General features: G+C 33.9%; 1 protein-coding gene and 1 long non-coding RNA gene across 2 annotated transcripts; one reads left to right on the top strand and one right to left on the bottom strand.

The window, feature by feature from the left end:
* Positions 1–1,649: 1,649 nt before the first annotated feature.
* Positions 1,650–4,320, top strand: LOC107788241 (uncharacterized). Its single transcript, XR_001648562.2, has 4 exons — positions 1,650–2,398; positions 2,471–2,590; positions 3,608–3,775; positions 4,051–4,320. It is a non-coding gene; the product is annotated as an uncharacterized LOC107788241 (long non-coding RNA).
* A 2,093-nt stretch (positions 4,321–6,413) lies between these two features.
* Positions 6,414–11,852, bottom strand: LOC107788242 (COP9 signalosome complex subunit 1). The gene is made up of 6 exons (XM_016609915.2): positions 11,352–11,852; positions 8,902–9,222; positions 8,387–8,503; positions 8,199–8,284; positions 7,019–7,253; positions 6,414–6,913 (listed from the first exon to the last, which is right to left on the bottom strand). The coding sequence occupies exons 1-6, from the start codon at positions 11,736–11,738 to the stop codon at positions 6,737–6,739; spliced, it is 1,323 nt and encodes a 440-aa protein (XP_016465401.1). The 5' UTR covers positions 11,739–11,852; the 3' UTR covers positions 6,414–6,736.
* Between the last annotated feature and the right edge of the window lie 4,150 nt (positions 11,853–16,002).

Below are 16,002 nucleotides of genomic sequence, written 5' to 3'. Positions count from 1 at the left end.
AACTAATTAACTATTTTTTAGGGCGACCGCATTCACGCAAGTATTGGTAGGTCTTTTATCCGAAGGTTCAAACAACAAATTAAGGAAATGAGTTTGTACATCATGAGGAATTTCGTGGTTTGTCCAAATAATATGACACTGAAGACCAAAAACCACAAGTTCAAGCTGATGTTCATGCATAAGACCACTGTTGAGGATATACGTGATCCACATTTCAATATGCATATCTTCAAATTTAGAACCTATGAGCAGTTGTCAAATCCCCAAGAATTTGACAATACTGAGCTATTCGGTAATTAAATTTCTCTCATTTTTTCCAATTTCATTTTACTTTTCCTTATTTGTTATCTATCGTGTGAGTGCTAATTGAGAAGTAAATCAATACTAATTACAGTACATAAGATTAAAGCTTAAGTTTTAGATTAAAATTGAATTTGCTGACATTGAGATACAAGATTATGAGTAAGGTCCATGTGAATCAAAACCTTCCGATTAATCTCTGCTTTCGTGGCATCAAAATGTGTTCAAACAAAATATTCAGGGCGATGTTCTCTTCACATGGAATTCCATTTCTTTATCTCTCACTAATTTATTTGAAGAGAATTAACAACTATGTAACTTAACTAGTATCTTTCTCACAAGTAAACTAATAGTTTGGTTCACCTAAGACTGACACCCATTGCCTTAAACTAACAGTTTGTTTCACCTAAGACTAAATGCAGATGGTATGTTAGGCAAGATGCTCATATTTAAATTCCTGTCAAATATTTTACTTAAGTTGTTTTATATACCTGAATGCTAACTACTTGGTTTTGTTGTAACTAATGAAAAGTAATTGTAAAATTGAGGTGTCCTCTATCAAAAATGACAATATAATTTCTATCTTATAAAAATATAATTTTCAGTTTCAGTTACTATTCTATAATCTCTTTCCTGTCTTATATGTTTAGTATACCAATTGGTATATCTTAGGTAGATCATGAAATTTAACAATTCTTTTACAATCTTTATTTATATTGTCCATAATGATTACTAATTTTTCACATATTTCCTTGGTCAATGTTATTGGCAAAATTATAAGCTATAAAGACGTACAATCTATCAAACAAGATGATAGCATCCGTTTGTTCATGAACATTGAGATACAAGATTATGCGTAAGCTTGTCACAATTTATTGAACTAAGTAAATATTTCAACAATTCTTTATTTTGATTCCTATGCTTAACCTTATAATAATTGTAGGAGCAATAACATTTCTGCAACTCTTTGGGAAGACTTTGGCGAAAAGATAAGCCACATTTGAATGGATCCAATGATAAACCTGTTGTTGTTGTCATGCAATTGATTAGAGCACATCGATATCGAGGTTATTAAATTATCTACTTACTTTATAATACAATGTCTCTATACAATTAGTAAACTCTTAAATATTAATTTTATGTGTGCAGAACAATATTCGGTGAGGAAAAAGAGGCACATGTCGAAGCTTTGGATCAATTCAAATCTTCCTCAAGCTGTTGACTTTTGCTTCGGGTCCATAATAGCCCGTTTGGCCAAGCTGCAAAAATCAGCTTATTTTGAGAAGTGCTTTTTTTCAAAAGTACTTTTCTCAAAAGTACTTGTGGTGAGAAGCAGTTTGTGTTTGGCTAATTAGTTTGAAAAACACTTCTGATCAATAATTAGTGTTTGACCAAGTTTTAAAAACTGCTTCTAAGTGTATTTTTCTCAAAAGTGCTTCTCAAAAAAGTGCTTTTGCAGAGAAGCTACTTTTTTCTGCTTTTCCAAAACTGCTTCTGCTTCTCCTCAAAAACACTTTTTTTTACTTCCAGAAGCTTGGCCAAACGCCTCAATTTTTGGCCAAAAGTATTTTTGGCAAAAAAAAGAAGCACTTTTGGCCAAAAATAAGCTTGACCAAACAGGCTATAAGTTATATTTCATTTAAGGATATTTCGAATTAAATTTTACTCTTAATATTTATTAACGTATCTCGACTTTAAAAATAAAAACATAATGGTTTCTGTGTGTGGAGAAAGCTCACAAAGAATTACTCAAATTTTATCTCACAAAACTCATTCTGTTGCTGAGGAGCTAACATCTGGAAGTAATGAAGTTAAAACTATTGAAAATTTGAGTGATTGTAAGCATGTGAGTACCTACTTTTAAATTTTGTTAATTTTTAATTAGCACAAATTTTATCTTATCTTTCTCTACATAACATTTGTATATACAATTTTTATGCGCAACTAGGAAATTTCTAAGTTGTAGCAACTATTGTACACGTAGAATTAGACCGTGGATGGTGTTATTTAGCATGCAAAAATTGCGCAAAGAAAGTGGAGAAATAGGGGAAAAATTCTATTGTAAGAAATGCGAGCAGATTCAATCTGCCACTTATAGGTATGACCATAATTTATAGTTTTTTTTACTATTATTAAAGATTAAAAATTTAAAAACACAAACTCTTTCCAGGTACATGCTACAAGTTAAGGTGATGGAATGCACTGGTAAAATTTCTTTGTTGTTGTGGGATAAGGATGCAACTAAGATTATCGAAAAGTCGGCAAATGATTTAAGGATCCTGTATTTGAGGTATATATAATACAATTGCTTAGAAAAATAAGACCATCAACGTTGAAAAAAGTGGTACATGATCCATTCCCTGCATCTCCTTTCCTTCTTATTTATGGGGTAGTTTACTTTGTGTCTATATGCATGTTAGAACTGATATACTTGAAAGAACTTTAGGTTAACCAATAACGTCAAAGTTCTTTTAAGTTTAAGTTACAAAGTCATTAAGATATGATTTTTAAATTTCAAATGAGCTTATTGCTAAATATGTATGTCTTTGCTCTTATTAGATTCATTATACTTGAGAGGTTTGATAAGTTTGAACTTCGAAAGGATGGTAATAGTTCTCTGTTTTTAGGTGTCCCTGAGTTTCGCTAAAGTTAAGATAGTTGTAGTTAATCACTGAAAAAGTTAAGTTCCGTTTTTAATAGTTCTCTATTTTTAGCTTATCGCTAAAGTTTCACTTTGTTTTGAAGTTCTTTAAAATTTGGGTTTGTTCTTTTGCAGTTAAACACTTAAAAAGCACCATAGACCCAAGCAAATCTACTTTTGTTTACAAGTATTGTATGAAAGCTAGAATAATTTTGACATTAACCCTAGCTATTCAATCTTTATAAGACAGTGATTAACAAAAAAAAACAAGAAAAAATGGTTCAATCTCTGATAACGATGGTGCTGAATTTGAGGTTACAAAATATTATTAAAATGGTTTGAGTTTGGCGGCAGCACTAAAGTGCAAAATTCAGCAAGTATTAATGAACGAAGAGGCTTTTGCATTAAAAAAAACTTATGCTTTCATTTTAGTTTCCTATCTTCTGCTTTAGTCTTTTTATATTAAGAGCTTTATTTAGTGTATTATTCCTCGCATTTAGCGTATGCTTAATAACACACTTACTATGAGAATTGAAGCATCGTCTTTGTAATAATTTAATCCATTCTAATAAGGAACAAACAAAATGTGTGTACCGTATTACATTTACTTTTTTACTTTTGTTGTTGTAGCTTCTATTAACTACAGTCATTATATCTTTTTGTTAGACTTCTGGTGCTGCAGACGACTCTTCATGTCCAATGGAGATAGAAAATATTTTGAAAAAAGGTGGATGTTTAAAGTTGAGTTTAAGAGTTCCAACAATCAGAATAAAGATGAAGTCTTAAAAGTTGTTACGCTTACTGACGACGACTCCACAAGAAGAGATGTTCAAAGTATGTTTCAATACTCAATTTTTCTCAGTTTTCCTATTTGTGATTGAATTAAATTTTAATTATGATACACATTTTTTTATAGGATCCAGATTTCAATAAAAACAAAGTTAGTCATGAAGATAACGAAATCACAGTGATTTTACAACTCATTATAAATATTGTTTTACATAATTCATTCTTTTAATTTAATGATTTGCAGGTTATAAAACAATAAAGCAACAAGAACTATAGATTAAGTATTGATTTTCACAAGTTTTTGTGTTTTAAATATGTAGGATTCCATTGAAGATAATGAGTTGATCAATGTTGCAAATACACATGCTAAGATAGGTATAACTAATCCTACAGCAGTGGTTGAAGAAGATTCGAATGCATAACTATCGGGAAATAAGATCAAGAGAGTAGTTACAAAGAAGAAGATAACATAAGTTGTTTGATATGTAACAGTTGGAGAAACTAAGAACTGTCTGATTAGTTAGTTTATTAGTTTTATTACTTATGAAAAAGATGTTTGAATCATTTCATGTTTTTCTTGGCATTGAACTTTTCCTGTTTAGTTAGTTTGGTATTTTCATTTGCTACGGACAAGATATCTCAATCAGTTCATGGTTCTTTCAGTTGTTAAATTTTTTCTATATAGATACGTAAGACAGTCCGCAGAATTTAAAAGCTTCATTGATTTTTCACTTAATTAGGCTATGAGCCAGTGTTGGTTATTTTTTGACCCATTTCACTGTTATGTTAGTTTTATATGTAGTCGAAGAATTTTTTTGCATTCTTGGTTGATATATTTCTCCATTAAGCTATCTATAATTGACGTGCGACGAGCAATCTTGAATTCATGTGAGTTTGAAGGTTAATTGATGAGTAGAAACTGATAATGGATCAACCGCTATTTTCAATCTTGGTTGATCAACTGGTTTGTTGATACGATGAACACACTGTGATTATTACGTATTTGGTTTTTCTGAATTTTATCATGTACAACTTATATTTAAAAATTTTAGGTGTGGATAAGAGTTTATTTCTTTTACGTGTCTCAGATGGCTCCTTCACCACCAGTTTTATCACCATTATTGGGTAGTTATCCTCTCATTTCTTTCTTGACATTCTACGGTTTTTATTTTCATATCTTGGTATTTTTCTTAAACTGCTCGTGTTTAAATCCTAAAGAAAAATATATAGATGTAACTGATTAGAAGTGAAACTTCACAATAAGATAGGATTCTCATTGAATAACAATAGAGAACCTTTTAAACTTAAATGTAAATCACGAAAATGTTCAGTAACATGGTCTCCATCAAGATTAAGAATATTAATGGCCTCTATAAAGAATATATGAGTATTGATATTTAGATATTTTCTCTTTCTTTTTCTGCCAATTTATTCCAATGCAAAAAAAAATTCTTTCATAGTATTGATCTTAAGGACCATAGAACTTGATGACAAACGAATCAAACTGCAAATTTGGGTTACTGCTGGCCAGGAGCGGTTCCGAACAATTACAATAGGTATACATGTAGATTTTTGTAGTTAATGGTTTGCCTAAACATAGATCATGTCAGTCCTCTATATGCTGCCTTTAATTTGAGCATGCATCCTTCATGAATACTCAACTTTCTCTTCTGCAGTTAATTGAGAAAAACATATACCTTTGAATGACTGGCATTAAAGCTATGTAAAAGAGAACAATCGCTTATCGTGAAGTCAACTGAAGTATCTAATATTGAGCTGCAATTATGGACGATGTGTATATAAACTGGAAATGAATTTTGAGAAATCTACTTTAGCTTTTGGCTTATTACAGTTACCCAACCTTCTCTGCTAATCATGTTTCTGTGCATAAATATTGGTGGTCCCTAGTATAGATATAATTCTATAAAATCCATATATTTGTTTTTAGATTCAATTCTTTTGAATGTGATCGCTAAATTTAGTCTATAATAAAGACCTGTTTCTAATATCATCTTTTTCCCGTGAAATAATAATTAAGGAATGTACAAAATTAATAATGAACAAGTAAAAGTGAACGGAGGAAATACTTGCTAACACTTCCATTGCAATCATATTAGGGATTGAAATTACACATTACTTGACAAATCAAGAGAGCGTGACGGGAAAATGAAAAAAATGACTCTTGAAATGGACCACTTGAACTTGGCTATTTTAAGTGGTGAGTGCTAGAACTTAAAATCAAACTAACATCCCAGCATAAACTTTAGTATTTAAACCGCATGGTTAGAAATTGCTCAACATATAAAATTAGTAAGATTCCATGAAAGTTTGAGAGTAAGTTTTTTAAGGATGAATTCGTTCAACTTCACGTCATACAAAATAAGTAGTAACTTTTTTTATAAAATGAGTGATCACCAAAGTTCACTTGGCGCTAGCCTTTAGATGCCAAGTCATAATTCAGAAAGATGCTACTTGCATAATTTGATGAATAAAAAAAGCTGGGTCCAGAATCCAGATAAATTTGCCAGCACAGCCGCCACTACCTGGCTGATGAAAGAGATGAACTGTCGGTGGTTATTATTTTCATCATTTGTGATTGGTCTTAGTTGCTTTAAGTCGGACTAGCCTAAAGGATCTCTCATCAAAGAAAAAGACCTGTATAACCATACAAAGGGAGGCAATATTGAAGCAAAACACACTCATCAAAGTGTCAGCAGGTTAAACTCATCAAAGTAGTAAATGGATTAGCATTCATTGATGATGACACATCACCAAGAAAGGTTGCAGGAAGTAGATCAGGCAAAAATATATACTTTTCCAGCATCTGGTAAATCTATAATATGAACAGCAATCCACTATTATCCTGAAAAACTTCTCGATCCCCAAAAGATATGGCTTTCTCCAAGACTCAATCCAACCTCTTTCGACAATGGTCAACTTCATGCAACAGACCTAACTTCATATTAAGGCAAACAAAACTGCTACCGTCGTCGTCCTTATTCGTTTTCAATGTTTTCTTGAGGCTCTAAGGATGTGCTCATGCTTGAGAAGGTTTGCTCTCAAAAGCATTGATCTGACATCCCGGTCGAATTCCCTGCCTGTCTGCAGCACCTTCTGGAAGGTTGCATTTCTCTGATCAGCATGCCGTGCATATAAAATTTTGTTGTGCGAGTCAATTCGAGCCTGCAGGATAGTAACAATCATGATCTATACACTAAATTGACAAAACAATAACAAGGCTTTCCACACAGAAGATGGGTACAAAAGTATATGTTGCTAGTCCATCACCTGTATTTGGTTGTCAGTGATCAAAGCTTCAAGTTCCTTCTCCAAACCTGCAACACTCGTCTTGAAAGCATTGGCCATCATATTCAAATCAACCGAGACAAATGGGTGGGTATACTGGATTAAAGCTTTGTTACGGATTTGATCATACAGCGTCTCGACATGGTCATGCAAATGGATGTCAAGCAACAGATTTGCTTTAAGATTTCCTAGATACTCCAGACAAGAAGCATAGTGACTGCATCATAGATAAAAATGAAGTATATTAGGGGAAAGGGGAGTCTGGAAAAATCAATTTCAGGACACAACTCCAGACATCGGCAGTTCATTCGATTTTAAATTCATACAATCATTTTAGTTTGAAACGAGATAACAGTTCGAAGGTAAGGAAAAGAGAAGCTTATCAAATTATTCACACGAAATGTTCAGACAGGCAGGATAAATCCTCCACATCTCTTCTAGGATATAATCCATTCTCCTGAGTGCTATCCTTCATTTTTTTCCATTAATCCAAGGGTAATAAATGGAAAAGCAAGTATAGCTGCCACATCCTTGGTATATACAACAACTACTACACCTCAAACACAAATTAATCATCAACATCCATTCCAACCATTTGGGCTTATTTCATTCCATTAGTTCATAATTTGTCATGTAGAGAAAATTTGGGATTCTCGAAACAAAAGATCATCTATCTTATACAAACCACCTCTAAACCATCTTGGGTGTATATCAATGAAATACATATTTACATGTCATAAAAAAAAAGGTTGAATGGAGGTAATACACTTTTCTTTCTGTAGTTCAAACATTTCCAGTTTTGTTTATCCTAAGCAAAGAAATCTTATTGAAGGTGATCAAAAGAATAGGTACAACCGTCTCAGTGCTCATTTAAACTTTTATCCTTCCATCCACAGTAGAAACATGACCAGACAATAGTGGAAAAGGTCAAGTTGCTGATTTCATGCATAAAATATCAGGGGGTTGAACTTGAAAAAGGATAAACAGGACCATAGGGTAGCTCTAATTAAAAGTTCCATATGGAACTCATCAGCCAATACAAATAAATTGAAAGGCATTTTCTAACAAACATATCAGACAGATGGCAGACATGACTAATGATGTCTAACCCACTGACACCTTCCTGCAAAATAAATCTAAATCATAATACATTCCAAGTTACCTTGTGTAGAAATCATGAATGAGCTCCCTTATCTCAGGTACCAACTCCAAGAAATTCCTGAAGTTAATATTGTCAATAACTTTACTCTGCCAAACAAAATCATCTGAATCAGCAAGTTGCATCATAATTATACCATGCAGCTTCAACAATAAAATCACTTAAGAACGAAAAGAAAATTGTATTATTGCCTTCAGCTCTGCTCGGTCAAAACTTGCAAGTGCACAAAGTCCACCATAAGTAGCAACATCTTGGGGTGCAATAACTTCTGTGTAGTTGTTACCTAATTCCGGACCAACTTCCAGGAACTGCAACGACCCAGTGAAATGTCAAATAAGTAAATGAAACCAAAGGATGTATAAATCTTTCTGTGGTGCCAGTTCAATCTAGTAACAAGAACCGAATAACAAACACATGGTAATATGCTATGAACTGCAACTGAAAATAAAAAAAATAGAAGGCCACTGAGCATAAGTTCCTCAATTGACATTAACAATTTTAAGAAAATTCCTCAATTGACATTTACCAAATGAAAAACCTAGTTGAGGAAGCTCTATGCACATTGTCTCGATTGATGACGGTAAAGGCACTTACTGCCAATTCAAGACTGAGCTACAACTTGGAGTAGGCCTAAGTGAGAAAGACTTATCTTCTTTTTTTCTTTTTTTTTTTGATGAAGCCTAAGTGAGAAAAGACTATCACAAACCTTCCTAGCAGCAAGTTTATACTTCTTTGCCTCCAAGTTAGCCAACCCAGCAGCACAACGAAGTTTTGCAACTGTAAGACTTTCCAGAGCATCTTGGCTCTGCTCCGCCTTGCTAACATAGCTTGCAACGTGTGTGAACTGGCCCATCTCAATGCTGACCAGAATTGCATTCAAACACATATGAATTATGTGCTTTGCAGTCGTGCAATAATCACGTGTACGAACATAATTCTTAAATGCCTCTCCAAGCTGTCCATGTGCATAGTAGAAATCTCCAAAATCATTGTATCCCATCCTAATGCTCTCTTTGATCAGATTTGTCTACACAAAAGGAGAGAGAGAGGGAGGTTACATGAGTTCCACTTAAGCAACAAAATTCGATATATATAAAGTCAAACAAAGTGAAATAAAATAATTACAATGATACAGTTAAAAAAAGAAAATCTAATGGAAAGGTGCAATGGTGTGCCAAAATGAAGAGAAAAGTAGCAATGCATGGCCGTATGGAAGTAAAGCAAGCCCAATAAGAAGGAATTCTTATGTGTCAAGTTATCTCAGGAAATATGTCAATATGATAATAGTATGCCAGATCAATAATATGTCAACTTCTGAAACAGTTATGAGTTAAAGGGGATATAGTAGAAAGAGAAATGAATAGAATGCGAGACTGTTCCATAAGTTGCGACATCGAAGTAGAAGGCATTAAGACATCTCTTTTGTTGCACTAGTATTTTTGGTGAAAGCAGAAAATACCATCTTGTATTGATGGTTCAAACATGGTGGAAGATGATTGATGCATCAAGAAGAGTAACATGCAGACATGCATGTCTTGTACCCTTTTTTTTTATTACTTGGTGGTTATTGATGAAAATATAATTTGACTTATCTAAACAAAAAAAGCAATTGGCCTAATCTAATAAAATCTGAGACAAGCTCACTTTGCAGTAAAAGAGTGGTCTAATCTGTGTTTTCATAAAAATGGTGAAAGCAGAAAGAGAATTCTTCAAAAATTACTTTTGATTCTCCCAAATCCATCTCACTCAAGAACTTCCAACCATATTGATCAATCTGAAACCAACTTGGCTAGAACCTTTGACTATTCACTTTATTTTCCCTTCGAGGAATTTTTTTTTTGATGAAGTAAGGTATTTCATTATAGGCATCAAGAAGATGCAAAAGGTTACAATAGAAAACTTGGTTAACTCTTAGTACAAAAAACTATTCTAGATCAGGGAGTTAACCAAGAGCAAAAGGTAATGGTTACTAAACCATTGAGAGAGAGCTAATGAAATCTAAGAGGGGGATAATATCATTTACAGGGGAAAGGTTACTCCAGCTGAAAAGACTCATCAAACATTTAGACTTCAGGTGACAGTTGGAAGTTGAAATGCCATCAAAACATCTACGATTCCTCTTTGTCCATATACACCAAAAATTAACCCAACAGCGGCATCAGGTACAAAAGCTGGTCAGACATGAAGTTTCTAATAAGATGCAGGGCATAACACAATGAGGATACAAGTTTACAAACTTACAAAAACAAGTCTTTTGTATTGTCTATACACAAAATGCAATGCATATATATGTAATCTTATTCCAAGGAAAGATCTCCTTAACCCCTTCCTTATTTTTAACTTTTACTCCTCTTCTTCTGTCAATTTCCATATGTTCTGAGCACTTTCAGAATTTTCATCTGAAGTAGCAATATATCTTATTCCTATTAAAAGATAATCTCACTAAATATGTGATAGGCACAAAACAATGAGAAAAATTTGAGAACGGCCAAGCAGGCATCTAACCAGTATCTACTTAGAATTAAAAATGTTTCATAAGGATAGCACAGCCTTCTAAAGTTTTCATACTTCTCAAAGAATAATTACTAACCATCATGGTTTCTTCTTTTTTTCTTGGTAATGAATTGGACATGATTTCCTCATTTTTTTTGTTATAAGTCAATTTCATTAACACAAGTCAGAGTCAAAATTCTGTACATTACACATGGTTGCTTACAATGAACTATTACTAATATATTTAGAAAGCCTCCCCGAGTGGCCAATGTATCATGATGAAAAAAATTAGCTCAACAAGCTTACTCCTTCTATATCCTATCAATTGCCCATTACTAACGCTAAACCAAATGGATCTACCTCTAAGTATGCACTATAATTGAGCATAAAACTAAAAGAACAGAGACAACCCCATAAATTTACCTTGATTAAGAAAACAAATAAAATTCAAAACACACATTCGCCGCCACTTCTCTAGTTCCCTCCGACCTCCCTCCCGAAATTCAAACTATGTAACCGGTATATTTTCACTATCTTAAAATGACGAGAATAGCAATTTATATTACTTTTCAAGTTGTTTCCGAATATCCAAATTTAAATTGAAAAAGTTATTTGATCTAATCAGGTTTATAGAGAATAAAGACTTTGTTCAAAGAAAGATACCCTATAAGCGTTGAGTTCGTTCTCAAGCTTCTCCTTTCTCAGCTCAGCCCGACGATCCACAGCGTCGGACCAAGCAGGGTCCGGCCCATAATTAGGTCCTAAACGTCCATCAATCTTCTGTAAAACCTCACGGAACAATTGCGTGTTCTCCCCTTTTTTAATCTCATCATAGGCCATTCTCAATGCCTCCAATTGCATTGAAGCATTGCCACATCGATCAGCTATGAAGAGAAGCCTCATAATTTTTGTTCGGCCGCTGTATAAGGCGGCGTACAACTCAATATCCAGCTGCTCGCCGCTGATAATCGGCTGGTGACGCTGCGAGTTCTCATCGCCGTTGGCGTAGATCTCGTCAGCTATTTGCCCTAAATCCTCGTCGGGTTCCATCGGAGATTAATTTCTTGAACGTTCGATCGGAGCTAGGGTTTTTACTCTCTCTCTCTCTTCTTCTCACCACTTCGAGGAGCGACACTGAAGAAAAAAACTTTAACTGACGTGTGACGTGCACTAAATTTGTTTGAGGAATTATTGGGCCTTTAAGCCCATGTCGTGGCACACTTCGGGCTGTGTTCCTACCGTGGCCTAGTGACGCATCAAACATTTACAATGTATTTATTGTAAAACAAATGACTAGATAATATTGACTACGAACAAGAAGGAAAGAAAACAATTTATCAAAAATATTGTGTTGTGGCAAGCCACTGTTTTGAAAACGATTTCGGCCCGACTAGGTGCAAATCGTTAAGGCCGGTCGCTCCCCAAGGTTCCACAGCACCTCCAAACACGTGCACTTGTGGCTGGAAGTTTAGAATTTGCACAAAACAGTTGTCTAGAAAGAAGAGAAGATGAAGGTATTTTCTGTAGTTGTTACAGAAATTAATGAATGTTGTAGGAAGAAAAGTAATGATTAGCAAGATGGATTCTTGGTTAAGATTGAGTGATTATGATGGTTAATCCATAACCTATTTATAGGCAATTAAGGTGGTTGCATGTATGACAAGTGTCGAGAGTCTTTTGACACTTGTCTCATTATATTAGTCCACTTGGCTCCAATATTGACAAGTGTACCTTGTCTTCCATGCATGAAGACATATGGTAGATTTGCATAGCCATTCAACACTTGGCTTTAAGGCTTCGTGCAAAAGGCCACTTGAAAATAGATAGGACATTTGAAAAATAAATAAAAAAACTCATGGCTATTGGCTGTAAATGGAATTTCAAAAAGAAAATTTTGACTTTGCGTTATGAATAATTCCAACAATCCCTCACTAATGCAAAGACAAAAATAGAACAATTCTGGCAAAAGAAGGAACATGTACTTAAGTGTCAATATCTTTCGATTTGAATTGACACGTAGTGAAATGAGGCAACAGCTAACATCCACAAAGTGAAGTACTCTTGAACTGAATGGACATTAGTTGAGACTCTCACAACACGTACTATATCCTTAATTTTATGCAAACTTTGCGATACTAATAAAGTGCTTTTATGATCATGCACATTCCTTGGGTCTCATGAGTGCTCTAGAAAGACATCCCAAGTCTTTCATAAAAGGCGACCGCACCTTTACACTCACATAGGTGGTTCCATCAAGTCTATCTACACATAGACTACCTTAAGGCTATGGAATCATTAAGAGCAAAATAAGCTCAACCTTATAAAGCACTACCACCATGCCATAGGGATAGGAAATATAGTGCATATTGAGGTCTCATATGGCTTCGTTTGACCACAAACGGGTATCCACCATACTTTCTCAATCTATGGGCTTTAGCCCCATCCCCCTCGACTTTTCAAGGATAACTCTCCTTGCCAAACCCTTGGCTAAAGGATCCGTCAAATTTCTTTCGGATCTTATATATTCCAAGAAAATAACACCATGTTTCAACAATTGTTTTACCACACCATGCCTAAAGCAAATATATCTTCTTTTTCCATTGTACACACTATTTTTAGCAATTTCAATTGCCGCCTGTGAGTCACAATGTAGAGAAACTGGTAAAGCTTGTCTTTCCCACAAAGGCACGTCTGCCAATAAGTTTCTCAACCACTCGGCTTCTTGCCCTGCCAACTCAAGAGTAATGAATTCAGACTCCATAGTAGATCGTGCTATACAAGTCTGTTTTGAAGACTTCCATGAAATAGCACCTGCACCAAAAGTAAATATGTACCCACTAGTGGAGCTAACTTCATCATTGTCAGTAACCTAGTTTGCATCATAAAATCCTTCTAAAACAGCAGAAAATTTATTTAAGTGCAAACATCAATCCATAGTACCTCTTAAATACCTTAGTAAACGATGAAGAGCATTCCAGTGTTCACTACTAGGGTTGTGAGTATATCTACTCAATTTACTAACAACATAAGCAATATCAGGTCATGTATAATTCATGAGAAACATTACACTACCGATTATCTTAGCATACTCAGTTTGAGAATACTAGATTCCTTATTCCTTTTCAAGTGTATGTTGGGATCATAAGGAGTTCTCACATGTGCTACATCAAAACAATTAAACTTTTTCAATATTTTCTTAATATAATAAGACTGAGACAATGAAAAACCATTTGAAGTTCTTTTGGTTTTAACCCCTAAATCATATATGCTTTTCCAAGATCTTTCATTTCAAATTTAGAAGACAAAAAATTCTTAGTCTCATTAACAACATTCACATTAGGGCCAAAGATTAACATGTCATCTACATACAAATATATAATAACACAATCTGATCCTATCATCTTGGAATAAACACAATATCAGATGTATTAATAATAAAATCATTATCCACTAATGTGCTATTAAACTTTGCGTACCATTGCTTAGATGCCTGCTTTAGACCATACAAAGACTTTCTCAATTTGCATACTTTATTCTCCTGTCCTTGGATCATAAATCCCTCAGGTTGAGACATATAGATCTCTTCCTCTAAATCATCACTTAGGAAAGCCGTTTTAACATCCATTTGATGTATTACTAAATTATGAATAGCGGCTACACAACAAGAGTTCTAATAGTCGCTATCTTAGTCATAGGAGAATAAGTGTCAAAGTAATCAATGTATTTCTTTTGATTAAAACCCCTAATAACAAGTCTAGCCTTATATTTCTCAATTGTACCGTCAGGTCTCAATTTTTTCTTAAACATCCACTTGCTACTTATGGGTTTACAACCTTTAGGCAAATCAGTTAAGTCCCAAGTGTGATTAGAAACTATAGAGTCTAATTCACTTTTAATGGCCTCTTTCTAAAAACTAGCATCTATTGACCTCATTGCTTCACTGTATGTCTTAGGGTCTTCTTCTATTAAATAGATTAACGTTAATTCATCACTCAAAATATCAAGATCAATATTTTCAGTCAATAAAGTAGAAATAAAGTCAGGACCAAAGCTAGCTTCAAATCTACGCCTTTTACTTCTTCTAAGTTTATTTTCATGCTCACTAGCAGTAACACTAGAAGAAGACACAATATGAGAATTAACAGACATAGATGTAGAAGCATTATTAGGCACATCACTAGGCACATTATTTTTCAATGGAAAAACATGCTCAAAAAATTCTGCATCTCTAGATTCACAAATAGAACTATATTCAAAGACATAAATTTATATGCAACACTATTTTAAGCATAACCAATGAAAATAGCATCAAAAGTTTTGGGTCCAACAGTTACTGGTTTAAAATCAGGTAGACCAACCTTAGCCAAATACCCCCACACTTTCAAAAATTTTAAGTTAGGGGCAAACCCTTTCCATAACTCATATGGAGTTTTATCTAACTTCTTATGAGGGACTTTATTAAGAACATAGCATGCAGATAAAACAATTTCCCCACATATTATGGGATAAACCTGAACTCAAAAGCATAGAATTCATCATTTCCTTAAGGGTTCTATTTTTCCGTTCGGCTACACCATTTTGTTGGGGAGTATAGGGAGCACTAATCTCATGTATAATACCATTTTCCTCACAAAAGACTTCTAGAGTATTAGTACTATATTTACCACCCCTGTCCGACCTAAGCCTCTTGATTTTTCTGTCTAATTGATTCTCTATTTCTGCCTTGTATTTTAAAAACATGCTTTCAGTCTCATCTTTTGACTTAAGAAGATATACCTTAGTGTATCTAGAAAAGTCATCTACAAAGGTGATGTAATATTTCTTTCCACCCTTACTAACAATATTCTTAAAATCTGCCAAGTCTGAATGTACTAGTTCAAGCAATTCTGTTTTTCTACTAGTTACATTCTTAAAAGGCTTTTTGGTATGTTTTGCTTCTACACTTAGAAAAATTATCAACATTAACTACATGAATTAATTCCATTTTTCTAAGTCTTTTAATAGAAGAAATATTAACATGCCCTAGTCTACCATGCCATAAATTAATTGACTCGGCAACATAAGCACAATTAAAAGTACTAGCATTATTAGTAATCTCTTGAGTGATGTTCAGATAAATAAACCCCCACTAAGATAACCCTTCCCAATAAAGTCTCCCCCACGAGAAATAACAACTTTATCTGATTCAAAAATAAGTTTAAGACCTACCTTGTTGAGAAATGCACCAAAAACTAAGTTTCTACGAAGGGAGGGTACATACAGAACATTGTTCAAAGCTAAAGTTTTTCCAGAAGTTAATTTAAGAAGAGTTTTT

The sequence above is a fragment of the Nicotiana tabacum genome, chromosome 7, assembly GCF_000715075.1.
Source record: "Nicotiana tabacum cultivar K326 chromosome 7, ASM71507v2, whole genome shotgun sequence".
NCBI classification, from domain to species: Eukaryota; Viridiplantae; Streptophyta; class Magnoliopsida; order Solanales; family Solanaceae; genus Nicotiana; species Nicotiana tabacum.
Note: the sequence above shows the minus strand (reverse complement) of the source record. Positions and strands in the feature narration are given on the sequence as shown.